The sequence below is a fragment of the Pelodiscus sinensis genome, chromosome 28 (assembly GCF_049634645.1).
Source record: "Pelodiscus sinensis isolate JC-2024 chromosome 28, ASM4963464v1, whole genome shotgun sequence".
Taxonomy (NCBI): domain Eukaryota; kingdom Metazoa; phylum Chordata; order Testudines; family Trionychidae; genus Pelodiscus; species Pelodiscus sinensis.
This window is the reverse complement of record NC_134738.1, coordinates 13877765-13892053: the sequence shown is the minus strand read 5'-3', so window position 1 is coordinate 13892053 and position 14289 is coordinate 13877765. Positions and strand designations below refer to the sequence as shown.

Genomic DNA, 14289 nt, shown 5'->3' with positions numbered 1-14289 from the left:
TGCAATATCACAGGCATTCTTCCCTAAATGTGGTCCCTACAGCACACAGTTCCTAAGCATATCCACAGGGAGAATCTGTTGTGGACATAGGGAGCCAGAATGGAGTGGTCCCCGGGCCCTTTCAGAATCAACAGGGAAAGGCCTGGCTCTATTCCCACCACCCTCATGCCAGCAGACAGAGCCTCTGCTAGGTTTACATCAACATTTGCCACAGTAGAGGATTACCAGCTGTTCAGAGTTACACACAAAAAAATAATAATCCAGCATTCCAGTCTCATAAAATTTGCACTGCTTTGGGTTGGGTGCCGACGCCTGCCTCGCAGCTGCTCGGCAGCTCTGTTTTACTTGCTGTTCCAGCTCGCCAGAAGAGCATTTGGTTTATTTTATTTCCATTCTCCTAGCACGGTGGCAATGCACCAAGAATGCCCACAGCGGTCCAGCTACCGCCGAAAGGGAAAAGGCACGGAATTTGCCTCGCCTTGTCCGGAGAACAGGGACACGGCCATATGCCCAACAGGGAAGACCGAATGTGTGCCGAATGCTGAACGTGCTGAAAGCTGAGGAAACCTCATTCCTGGAAGCACATCCAACCCCCCTCCGAAAGCAGTACGTTTGAGGGAGAGAGCTAAGTTGCTCCTGGACAGATGGTGTGTGGGCTTTTCTTCTCACATCTATAGGCAGAGACATATGGTAAACACCCATCTCTGCGGCTGAAGAATTTAGAAGCTCTCCATAGTCTCCTGGGGCCTATCTAAAAGGAGAAGGCACTGGGTAATACAAGAGTTATTCCACTTTCTTACCAACTGTTGCTGCCTGAGGCTTTTAGTATTATTAAGAGGCAGCACACTCCATCGTGCCACAAAGTTTGCCATTGAGTTCTTGAGAAGAACACACCTATTTAAAGAAAGGCTCCTTGATACAATTTGTATTTAAGTCCTAGCTGGCACAGGCAACAAACTTGCTGCTGAATGAGTTAAGGCAGCATTTTGAAGCAACATTAAAACGAGGGCTGCTTCAGCCGGATTTGGATCCATCTCTGTGCAACGTTACAGCTGAATTATAGTACTTCAGTTCCTTTTCGGCATACCTGATTATTTGCCTTTACTAATGTGTAGTTCAGCTTCAAGGCTATTTCCTGAAACTAAACTGTGAGAGCACACAGAACACTGACAATGCGACATTAGCTTCTTTGATTTGCAAATTAACTGGATACAAGCAAAAGCACATACTCCAAAGCTTTGAAACTGTTCTCCAGTCCTCCTCTAGGAAATTAACATTCAAAATATACTGAATCTGGTATCTTTCAGCGTTAGTGGACCGTACGTATATGGCAATTTGTGTCATTTGTGGCATGGATGCTTCTTTTTTAACATCTCCACGACAAGCTATAACTTCTCTTCGGCACCTTTACATGGCAGAAGAAATAATTCTAGCGATGAAGATTTATATTGCTGGCCCTGGGCAGGCTCAAATGATTAACTGACGTGGATCTAAATTTCATTCTGGTTGTAAAGCGTTTGATCATGCAACACTCTTTAATAGACAGCAGAGGTTTGATTGTGTCAGTCAGTCACAGAAATAAAGAGATCAATAGATTATCTGGGGACGAGCTCAACCACACGACATGATGGCTCATTGGAAAAATAATATTCCTGATTTTTCACCAATGGAAATAGAATAATTAGGACCTTCTATAGGGATTTGGCCAAATAATGGCATGATGATAGGAAAAGGGCGTGAAATCTCTTTTCTACATTGTTTTCTATTTGGGTCCAGATTCAAAGTTTTCTTGAAAAAAAAAAAAGATGTCTGTACTAAAAATACATAATACTATTCAAAAAATGATGATACATGGAACTGTGGAGTTTCTAATGCCATAAAAATTGTGGAGTTTCTAATGCCCTTTCATACATTATAAAGCCAAAAGGGACCACTCTAATTAATGCAACCTCCAGCACAAATACAGGCCTAAAACTTCCCTGAATTAGTTCCTGTTTGAGCTAGAGCATCTTGTATTGAGAAGAAAAGATATCTAGTCTTGACTAAAATTGCCAGAGATGGAGACTCTGTCCCAACAACCCTGGGTAAGTTGCTCCAATGATGAATTACCCTCACTTTGATGAAGGTGCATCTTATTTCCACTTGGAATTTGCCTAGACTAAACTAGAAGCTGGTGGGTTGTATTATACCTTTGTCTGCTAGGTCAGAGAATCTTCCCAGATTGATTCTCTGTTCCCATGTAGGTATTTCATGGACTTTGACCTTTCACAGATCCCTTCACATCCTCTTTGACAGCTAAATGGACTGAACTCCTTGAGGCTCTCTTATTAGAAAGGCAATTATTTAATCAGTTTCTCGGCTCTTCTCTGAATCCTCTCTGACCTTCCTGTGGACCCCAAAACCGGGCACAGTATTCCAGCAGCAGTCACCCCAATGCCAAATACACAAGCAAAAGAACTTTCCCCATCCTAGTCGATATTTCTGTGGCTGTATGTCCAAGGATGCCATTTGCTCTTTTGGCCACATTGTCACACAAGACACTCAGCTCATTAACCAGAGACGCGGCTTCCCTTTGCGTGCTGAGGGGTTTGTCCAAACTTCACCATGTTACACAGGGCCTAATGCAAAGCCTTGGAAAACTACAAAATTGCTACAGAGCACACTTGGTGTAAATCTACAGCCCAACTTTGCTTAGTCGGGATGCTACCGATTTTCTGAATGCCTTAGTAGCCCATTGACTACTTTGCAACCCTAGTGTGGTTCACTGTCCCATGAAGTGGCAGTGAGAGGTAAGAACAAGGGAGCTCTACAGCCTAAACTGAGAGCCAGCTGGCTTTATAGCCCAAGCTATAGAGGCTCCTATACTAAGCTCCAGAGATCCCAGGTTCAAATCAGCCAGGCAGTTACACAAAACCAGGAATTTCAGGGAAAAAAATTACCAGTCAAGTTCCTTATTGTCTGTAGTATCCTAGTATATTTATCCAGTGCTTCTCTTCCTTTCGATCCCATTAGGCTTCTGTAACCATGTTAGACATTCTAATCAAATACTAATTATCGAAAAGGTCACCGTTTCCAGACCCCCGATGTACAACTCATCCCCCACCCTGCTGTCACTACCTCAGATTAAATTGAATGTACAACCTTCACATTGCACTAACCGTCTGGAAAGCATCAGCCCGCGCAAAGCCCATAAGCCCAAATGAATGAGTTTCCATGCACAAGCTGCACGTAAGCTTAAACTGTTTACTGAAGAATTATCAGGTTTCCGCAGCATGGGATAAAAGGTAACAGGCTCACCAGGAGCAGCTCAGGCTAGTGTAGGATGGCTTTATAAAACATCCAGTTGTAATAGAAGTACATCTCCCCCCCCCCCTGCAGTCTAATATAATCCCACTGACTTTCCACTTAACAAATTACCCTTCTCGCTTCCTTTGACTTCAACACACACAGCCTCACCCCATTCCCTTTTGGATCCAATCCCCACTTTTTCTCTATGCTACCACGGAGCCTGTTTGCTTCCCGGCCTTCTCCTTCACAGCGATGTGAACAGCCATCCCCTTTCTCTCATGTCCCGATTCATATCAAGCTTATGTTGATGGGTAACACTCCCTATAGACTGGAATCAGCTATTGATTTGTTAATTAATCCTATATCTGAAATCCCCTCTATCTATTGAGTTCTGGGTAGCACACACTATCAGCAAAAGTGATGGACAATCCCCAACAAGTGGAAGGGATCAATCTATGAACTCCCTTGCCCCATTTTCCAAGGAGCTCTTTGCAGGCTCGGTACCATATTTGGCTCTTTTCCGCATCCCGCATATGTTTAACTTAGCAAAAGGAGTCAACCCCACACCAACGATGAAGGGGGAATATTTAAGGTTGGCAAAAAGGGATTCAAGCTAGCCCGTGAGAAGATGAGATTAAGAAAGGGGAGTATTAAGAGTGAACCTTGAAGAGGGATGCAGAAAGGACTTCCTGATAAGGAGAATGCATTTAATTAGAAAGTAATCTTGAAGTTGTCTGCCTTCAAAATCTTCTGAGAACTCTTGCTGTGCTATGTTGCCTACAAAACTGGATGGGAGTCACAGCACGCCAACCACCCAACCGTCTTTGTGCTTCCTTTTCCTGCTTTATCTACCTCTTGTTTCCTGTCCATACTTCAAATGGAAGCTTGCTGCTGCTTCTTCTCTCTTTTTTTTTTTAACAGGAAGGAACCACCTCTGGGTGTGTCTACACAGCAAAATCAGTTTGGAATAGAGACTGTAATTCTGAAATAATTATGTGAGCGTCTACACAGCCATTCCGTTATTTTGAAATATTTTCAAACTGATGGACGGCTTATTCCGACTTCTGTAAACCTCATACTACGAAGAATAACGCCTGTTCCAAAATCGCTCTTTCAAAATAGGCGTGTGTAGACACTCCACTGCTGCTATTTCGAAATACAGGCAGTCCCCGACTTACGCGGATCCGACTTATGTCGGATCCGCACTTACGAACGGGGCTTTTCTTGCCCCGGAGCTCATGGGCGGCAGATCGCCACCCGTGTCCTCCGGGGCGAGAAAAGCTTCTCCCGGTTTCCCTGGTCTTCTGGGGGGGGGGGGGTCCAGCAAAGCCGCTGGACCCCCCCAGCAGACCAGGGACACCCGAGCAAAGCCGCCCAGGTGGCGGGAGTCCCGCTGCCTGAGCGGCTTTGCTCGTTTGCCCCGGAGCAAAGCCGCCCAGGCGTCGGGACTCCCCCGCCTGGGTGGCTTTGCTCCTGTCCCCCTGGTCTGCTGGGGGGGGGGTGTCAAGCAAAGCTGCTGGATCCCCCCAGCAGACCAGGGACACCCGGGCAAAGCTGCCGCCTGGGGGGGTCCAGCGGCTTTGCTGGACCCCCCCAGCAGACCAGGGGGACAGGAGCAAAGTTGCAGAGCATGCCCGCAGCGGCTTTGCTCTCTGTCTCCCTGGTCTGCAGGGAGACGGGGAGCAAAGCCTTGGAGCACGCCCGCAGCGGGACAGCCCAGGCGCGGCTTTGCTCCTGTCCCCCTGTTCTGCTGGCGGGGGGGGGGGGTGCAGCTAGTGTCCCCCCCCCCCAGCAGACCAGGCTTTTCTTGCCTACCCCTGGGGTAGAGCAGCTGGGGGCTGCCGGGTTGGTCCCGCAGCGCCGCTCCGGACCAACCCGGCAGCACCCCAGCTGCTCTGCCCCAGGCGTCCCCAAGTCAGGCTGCTGAAACTGACCAGCGGTTGACTACAGGAAGCCGGAGGCAGAGTTGCTCTGCCCCAGGCTTCCTGGAATCAGCCGCTGATCAGTTTCAGCAGCAGCTGACTTGGGGACGCCTGGGTTTCTTAAGTTGAATCTGTATGTAAGTCAGAACTGGCGTCCAGATTCAGCCGCGGTTGAAACTGATCAGTTTCAGCAGCGGCTGACGCCAGTTCCGACTTACATACAGATTCAATTTAAGAACAAACCTACAGTCCCTATCTTGTACGTAACCCGGGGACTGCCTGTAGCCCCTCACCAGGGCCATTCTAAGTTGTTCCTCCTGGGGCTCTAAATCAAGATAGCACGTCTACATTAGGGAAGCCTGCCTCGGACTAGTTTGAGGCTTCCCAGCAGTGTAGATGTGCTATTTCAAAATAAGCTTATTCCGAAATAACTGTGCAGTGTAGATATAGCATCTGTGTTAGGTGTCCTGACAGCATCTAGCACCAGCACCATGAGTCCCTGACGTGTGTCTGGGGTCCCTCGGCATCCCTACGACACTGATACATACTAGCTTCCCAATCTGACATGCGGGAGCCTGGCTACTGTTTGGTCAAACTTCAGAAACTGTATTTCAGGGGATTGCCCAGCACTGGCAGGGAGATCAAAATCCCGGGGATTAGAGTTGGAGTTGGCTGAATTAGGAGCGACTGGAATTGGATTAAACAGGCATTTGCCCCTCTCTGAATCCAACACTTGGTGCTTAGACAGGAACCGGTCATCAAAAAAATGGGTTTTCAATGGTGCAAAGCATATCATGGACTAAATCTGCCTCACCATTCAGAAAGATCTGGCTTCTTCTCAACAGCTTCCCAACCAACTGATAAACAGCCCCTGGCCCTTGTTAGAGAATTATTAGGAACAACAATAATTACTTGTATTTTTGCAGTGTCCAGGAGTCCCAGTCATAGACCAGAACCCCAGAAAAGACTCTCTACCCCAAGGGAATTAAAGAGTTTACAGACACAAGGTGCAATTGCCACAGACTTATTTGAATTCGGTACCCAGTTTCCAAAGGCACTGAATTAGTTGGAGCAGGCTGTTCACCTTCATGTGAATAGAGTTAGCCTTATACAATGAGCCCTCATGTAAAGTTTTATTGACCAAAGCAAATATGACCTGTTCAGATTTACAGGCTTTATTAGGAGCAATAACCATTTTACAACCAACATCAGTAAATCAGGGTTTATTGAGAGCTCTACAATTTTAATGTGGGGAAAACCATTAAACTGTTTGCTTTTCTTCTGACATCATTCCTAACTTTTTATGAAAGAGAGATTTTCCATTTCATTGGGGAGTAGGAAGAAGCACAGTATGGAATAAGGAATTGTTCTGAAAACAACACACGGGTTTTGTCTAAATAATGAGAATACGAAATGGTGAAATGGTTATCTTTGGTTAGCACCATTCCCATCATCTTAAGGTAAATAAAAATGATAAACCTATGCCAATTAGTAGTGTAACATTCAATATTCTGCATAGACTTGCTCTGAACTTACAGCTGTGTGGCCAACTCTTGCAATTTTTTTTTTGAGTCTCACCATATTTAGTGTTTCCTTAAAACCCCAGCTTTTAAAATCATGAGATTGCTGGAGAATCTTAACTTACTTTAAATATATATGTATATATATATATATATAAATTCCTAGCTCTTCCTGTTTCTGGAGAAAAGTGTTAAGATGTCAACCCTAAAGCCTCAAAACCAGGAAGGTAAATAAAAAGAAACCAAGTTCTGTAGTTTTATATCCCACATTTTTTTAAGCCAATCATGATTGTTGGAGTCTAATTTTATGAGTTTTGAACACCTATGTCATTCAGCTACTCCGGCTTCCACCCTGAACTGTCCCAAAAAGCTTGCCCTGCGTTCACCTTGTAAGAGTTGGATTTAATATCACAATGGCTAAGCAATGGAACAGTTAGGGCAGTATGGAAATATTAGTCATTGAAGGCTTTGAAGGCTAAGTTGGACCAACACCTGTTAAGGATGATCTAGGTATATTTAGTACTGCCTTAGCACAGGGGGGTGGACTAGGTAACCTCTTGAAGTCCCTTCTGATCCTATGTCTCAATGGAAGTGTCCACACAGCAACCTTATTTCGGAATAACGACAGTTATTCCAAAATAACTATGCAAGCATCTACGCAGTCATTCCGTTATTTTGAAATAAATTCAGAATAATAGACAGATTATTTGGGTTTCTGTAAACCTCATTCTATGAAGAATAACACCTATTCTGAATAGCTATTTCGAAATAAGGCGTGTGTTGATGCTACACTGCTGCTATTTCGAAATAGCTCCTCACCAGGGCGATTCTACGTTATTCCTCCCCGGTGCCTCCTGGGCCTCTAAATCGAGATAGCACATCTACATCAGGGAAACCTGCCTCCAACCAATTTTGAGGCTTCCCTGTAGTGCGGACGTGCTATTTTGAAATAAGCTATTTCAGAATAACTATTCCGGAATATCTTATTCTGAAATAACTGTGCAGTGTAGGTCTAGCCATTATGATTCTATGATTTAATGCTTCACCTTGTCAATTACAATTAAAAGCTCAGGGGAAAGGGAAAGGGAGGAAGTGTATGTACCAGAAGCTCTGAGTGCCATAATACAAAAAATAAAAACTTACAACACTGATAAATACCAGCAGCATTTAATTCAAATGTATCCAATTCTAACGTAATTACCTGAACAACTGCAATGACTCTATTCAACACTTCTGCTAAGATTCACTCCAGCATTCTCAGATGGTTCCAAAGAAGATATAACCTCTCCTTTCCATTCTCCACAGCTGGTGGGGGTAAGGATCTCTCTCTCCCAACCTATAAAGCCTTTTCCCACTCTAAGATTCAGATGATCATAGAATCATAGAATGCTAGAACTGGAAGAGACCTCGAGACGTCATCGAGTCCTGCTCCCTGCCCTCATGGCAGGACCAGGCACCGTCTAGATCATCCCTGATAGACGTCTATCCAACCTACTCTTCAATGTCTCCAGTGATGGAGATTCCATAACCTCCCTAGGCAATTTATTCCAGTGTTTAACCACCCTGACAGGTAGAAAGTTCTTCCTAATGTCCAAATGATCCATGATGTACATGCTCAGAAGATGAAAGGTTTTAATATGCTAATCTGAGCCATTAAGGGCTACAACAGAAAATTGCTATTTAGGTGAGAATTCAATTCTGGTAAGAGAAATGTTGAACAGTCAGAAAAGAACACGCTACTGCGCCTAATCTCAAGCAATGCCCCTTTAATGCTTTAATAATAAAGACGGCAGCATGTGAAAATCCACTGAGATTACATCAGGAACATAGTTGGCCCAGTTTGTTTTAAAAGGCAGTAATTGCATAAAAATGCGTAACCAATTACTGAACATTATCACACTTTCCAGAGCTGGATATCTATTTTCATATGGAAAAAGTACTGATAATTCTCAGCTCCTCGGTAAAATTCAAAACATGTTGGCTCTGAATCACCATCATTTCTTACCCCCTTTCCTTCAAATTACTGAACTCCAACAGTGAAAATGACTTTTGAATGTTTAGCTATTTGCAACTGGAAATAGCCAAATTTATATAATTGTTCAGTTCAGCAAACCACACTTGCTAGGTTGGATAGCATTTATTTACCCAGTGGGTTAAAATTTGTCCTTTGTTTCCAAAGAAAATGCCTGAAATTTGTATAATTTTTCACTTACACACTTTCTGCTCACCCTGAAGTCTGTATGTTTGCAGAATAAATGGCAAAAAATGAGTCTCCCAAGGACAGTAAACTGAGTAGTGGGTAAAATTAAATACAATGGAGGTAGACGCAGTAGCAGAAATTCTCTTGAGAAATGAGTGCTAAGATATGTAGATGCACATTCCCCTCCTTCCAACCTTTATTTCGAAGTGAGCCCGCAATATATCTTTTAATTTGTATCCCAGTTTGCCTCGTTTCTCAACTCTTCCTAGGTTTCTGATGGCATCTGCCCAGCATGTTTTCTCTCTAACTCAGAGACTGTGTGCTTTCTTTCTTTGCAGTTTATTTCCCCTGCTTCTTTTGTCCCTCCAATTAATAAATGCCACAGTGATTTGAACTGAAATCAGAGGCAAACAACTTCTGGTTGACACCAGATTTTCTGTTTATCAAAAGACGCTAAATAGCGGCACCACAGATGCAGCTCCGGCATTTTGGAGCTCGAAATACAGCATAGAACAGTGAGGGCTAGCCCGGACTCTGAGCCCAAAGGTGGTCAGCCAGCTACCTCGTACTCTACCCAGAGGTGAAAGGAAGGGGGTGCACCCTGGTGCACAGCTCCGGCAAGAGCAGGCTGAGCTGCGGCAAAAGACAGCTGGGAGCTAGTTAAAAAGCAGGCAGACACCCGGGTTGCAACAGGACAGTGTCTGTACAAAATTGTAAGTTACTTTCACCGCTGACCGTAACTCCGACAGGAAGTTGACAACACCATCACTTTGCGTAGCTGTGTGTATTGATCTGGGACCACTGTCCTTCCCTGGGGTACGGCTGAACATCTTGCTATTCAGAGAGGACATTCCATCGATAACGCAACAGCACTCCAAGTAGTTATGCCATGCAGTTCCCTGGGCATTTAGTTATCCCTAGGGCTTTGCATTCTGGGCCCTCCCTCCGTTACAGAAAGGATGTGGGAGCATTGGAGACAGTCTAGCGGAGGGCAACCAAAGTGATGAGGGGGCTGGAGCACATGACCTACAAAGAGAGGTTGAGGGATTTGGACTTGTTTAGTCTGCAGAAGAGAAGAGTGAGGGCGGATTTGATAACAGCCTTTAGCTCCCTCAAGGGGAATTCTAAAGAGGATGGAGAGAAGCTGTTCTCAGTGGTAGCAAATGGCAGAACAAGAAGCAATGGTCTCAAGTTGTAGTGGGGGAGGTCTAGGTTGGATATTAGGAAAAACTTTATCACTAGGAACGTAGGGAAGCACTGGGATGGGTTCCCTACGGAGGGGGTAGAACCTCCATTCTTAAGGGTGTCTCTACCCAGCAAAGTTATTTCGGAATAACAGCCATTATTCCGAAATAATTATGTGAGCGTCTACATAGTAATTCCATTATTTCAGAATAATTTTGAAATAACGGACGGCTTATTCTGACTTCTGTAAGCCTCATTCCACGAAGAATTACGTCTATTCCAAAACAGCTATTTCGAAATAAGGCGTGTGTAGACGCTCCATTTCTGCTATTTTGAAATAGCCCCTCACCAAGGCCATTCTAAGTTATTCTTCCTGGGGCTCTAAGTCAAGATAGCACGTCTACATTAGGGAAGCCTGCCTCGGACTCATTTTGACAACTTCCCTGCAGTGTAGACTTGTTATTTTGAAATAAGCGATTTCGGAATAGCTATTCTGGAATAGCTTCTTCCAAAATAACTGAGCAGTGTAGATGTTGCCTAAAAGTTTTAAGTCCCATCTTAAAAAAGCCCTGTCTGGGATGGTTTAGTTGGGGTTGGTCCTGCTTTGAGCAAAGGGTTGGACTTGATGACCTCCTGAGGTCTCTTCCAGCTGTAGAATTCTACACTGACAAGTCCTATACCAGAAAGCAGAGAAAGTAACATCAACACCTCAACCAAAATGATCATTGCTTCCAATCCACAAACCTCAGTGCAGTGACACCAGAATTGGGATGTAAAGCAGCTACTGTTCCCAAGACTTTTTGGAGACAGATGAAAAAACAAGTGAATCATCCGAATGGACGGTGTGGAAATGCAAGAAGAGCAGCATAGCAGCAGTGAAATTGAACAGCAGTCTGCAGTGTGGATCTTGAGAGAGTCACTTCCCCCCCTTATACCAGGCATGAGTTTTGGCCTCTTGCCCATTTTAAAGTAATACAGAGTGGGATTGAGAGAAAGGGAGTTTGCATGGGAGGGGTGATAACTATTTTACCCCAACCTGCCTGTGCTATTCCAAACTGCTATTTTGGCAGTGGGTGGTTAAGTGAGAGGGAGGGCAAAGAAATGTTCAAATAAGCACTTCCTTTTGTTAAGTAATTACAGATTTCATCTGGAAGAAAGAACCCCAAAGGCTCAAACATCACCTGCCACTTTCTTGCGAAGGGAGAACCACGGCGAGACAAAGGCTTAAAAAAACTCACATCCCTCAGAACAGGTAACAAACGTAAAATGATCAGAATGCAAAATGGACAATTGGTTTGATCCAGCTGCACTCCGGGGCACAGCTGAATGCTCGGCGAAGTCAGTTTGTATGCTGGGCTTTGAACATGGAGGACACTCAAAGTGCTATGTACCGTCATTATCATTTCATCAGTTCTTTATACACTCACCTTTCACCATTTCAAAGTAGGGGCTACCAGCTATTTCTCTGCTTTTGATTGGTCAGAGAAGATAACACCATGTTATCATGCAGTGTCGTATATGTAGCCTCTAAAGAAAATACTTAATTCCAGTCACCCTAGAATTCTCATGGGTGAAAAGGCCAGTTCTAGCAATATCTCCCCTCTCCCGCTGCTCCCCCCCATTATTGTATTCCTTTGGTACAATTTAACTCACAACAAAAAGTAGAATTAGAACTGGTTGGGGAAAAAATAAAACTGGCTTTTTGAAAGGGCTTTTTGTTTGTTTTATCATCTTTGTCAGAATTTCCTGTATTATTATTATGCAATGAAAATAATAAACTGGAACATTTTCCAATCTCAACACACATTTCAGGTCTAAAAAAGAAAGTTCAGTTTAGGTAAACACGTTCAGTTTTCATATTTCTGTGTTCAAACAAAGTAATTTAACGGGGAAATGGTTTTGCATCCGAAACAAAAGCAATAGCTGGGGGAAAAAAAGCAACTTTGATGAATGTTTTGGTTTTAACAACATTGCAAAAGGCTCTAGAATAGAAAGTTGTAATGACGCCGGATTTTTACAATGGACTCCAGTTGATCTCTGCCCTCTTCCTGCCCCTCCCTCCCAAATACATCCAATCCAAAAAAAGACCAGCTAATAACCATGTCAAAAACAGCAGCTCGTCTCTCACCTCAGCGGCAGGTACTCCCTCCGGTGGCCGGCAGTGCAGAACAATCATCCCTTCAATCGGAACCTCCTTCCCTTGCGGGTCTTGCTCAAAGTTTTTCCGTAAGTCTGCGAAGAGGAAACGGCAGGTGTTATAACAGATGTAGTTAATCTGAACTACTATACAGCCCAAATGGGCAGCTCTCCAAAAGCCATTTCTCATGCTGTTCTAGATGTCGTGAAAGACGCTAACAATAAGACAGTTGTTTTCTACCAGTATTTACGTTCAAAGCACTTGACAAACATTGACTAATACCCTCCCTGGAAAATGGGCGTGGAAGCTTTTTTTATCCCTCTGGGCAAACCAAGACAGAAAGAAGTGACTTGGCCCAGGCCACACAAGCGAGTTCGGGTTAGAACTTAGAACTTCCTTTCTCCTACTCTATCTGCATCCCCCTCAAGCCATTCTGGCTGTCACAAGGTGAAAAATAATACCTCAGGAATGCTACATAGTGATACTGAAACAATGTTAAAAACATCAGTGTTCACATTGGGGAAAAAATAAGTCAACAGATATTATTTAAAAACAAAATATAGTTGGTCTGTATTTTGTGTCAGGATGATTCATTAGAATGCCCATCATTAACTACAGTTACGTCTGACTAGATTTGCTAATGCAACAAATATTTACTTATAAAACATTGCGCCCAAAGGTTCTTTGGACACTTAGTAATAAATATGCAATTTAAAACAAGGCGGTTTAGGGTGGACTATAACTAGTGTGGAGACAGGAAAAGGAAATAAGAGAATTTGTGTGCAGCCATCTTGGTCTTGTTAACAAGAGAGCAAGAGTCAGGCTAAGTCTGTGGCCTGACAACGCGAGATCTGTAATTAGATGCTGCCTTTGCCTCTCGCCTCCATACGGAGATAAGGATAGAACGCTGACTCTGGCAGGGACCTTGAGATAAGGAGCATCTGGGTGGAACTAAATAACTGTTAGCCATTGGTGTTTGTAATGGGAAGGAGACTAATTGTATTCGAAAATCTGCCGGGGGGGGGGCTTCCCCCCTGTCCGGACCAGTTTTTCCCTTGCTGCAGCTCGTAATAAAACTGACTCTGGCTACTTGTTGCTTACAAACTCAGAGTGAGGACAATGTTTTCTTCCACACTAGCAATTTGAAATCCATGGAGACACTGCTGCGAATTATGACAGTTCGTCCAGTACTTGACTGCATGCCCAGAGATAATCATCAAGTGGTCCCACCCCTATTAACCATTCCTGGCTTCTGACAAACAGAGGCTAGGACACCATTCCTACCCCTGCTGGCTAACAGCCATTGATGAACCTAACTTCCATGAATTTGTCTAGTTCTTTTTGGAACCCTGGTAAAGTCCTGGTCTTCCCAACATCTTCTGGCAAGGAGTTCCCCATGTTGACTGTGTGCTGCATGAAGAAAAACTACCTTTGTTTGTTTTAAACCTACTACCTATTAATTTCATTTGGTGACCCCCTAGTTACACAAGTAACTCAACTAGTATGAAAAGCATGAAAAAACACCCACACAAGATGTCCCTAACAACCAATCTAACACCAATGGCAAGGAAGGACAACTTGAGGCTTACATGGGAGGATGCCACCAGAGTGCAAATTAGGATAATCATCCTGGATGAAATTCCCTCCATATAGGGGGGTCACCACAAGATTCAAGCATCACTTTAGCTCCCCTTGCATCAAGTTTTGATTACTTAAGCAGTGCTGAATGTGGGCACCCCATTTTCGATCCCCATATCCATATGGGATTTGTCCCTCCTTGGTATTGAGCCCAAGCTCCACAAACGCAGATTCTGATTCGACTTCTACAAGCCCAAAATGGGACCGCCAGGCTCCCCCATGCAAAAGGCAGGCCTGTGGGTGGGATGCACAGAGGGATGCAGACAACTGGCAGAGAGCCCAGAGGTGCCTCCCATGGTCATACTTCAGGTTTAGAAGGACGAAAGACCGATGCGGGCAGTAGGATCCACCGTCGGATAAATTTCTCCTCTGAAGGTGCATGCGACGGCAACAGGCTAC

General features: G+C 44.3%; 1 protein-coding gene across 1 annotated transcript in view; it reads right to left on the bottom strand.

The window, feature by feature from the left end:
* The window catches only part of UNC5D (unc-5 netrin receptor D), a 359887-nt gene that overhangs the window by 140152 nt on the left and 205446 nt on the right, over positions 1-14289 (bottom strand). The window contains exon 7 of the mRNA XM_075910658.1: positions 12244-12347. Coding sequence (XP_075766773.1) covers positions 12244-12347 — 104 coding nt within the window. The remainder of the gene's footprint in view (positions 1-12243; positions 12348-14289) is intronic.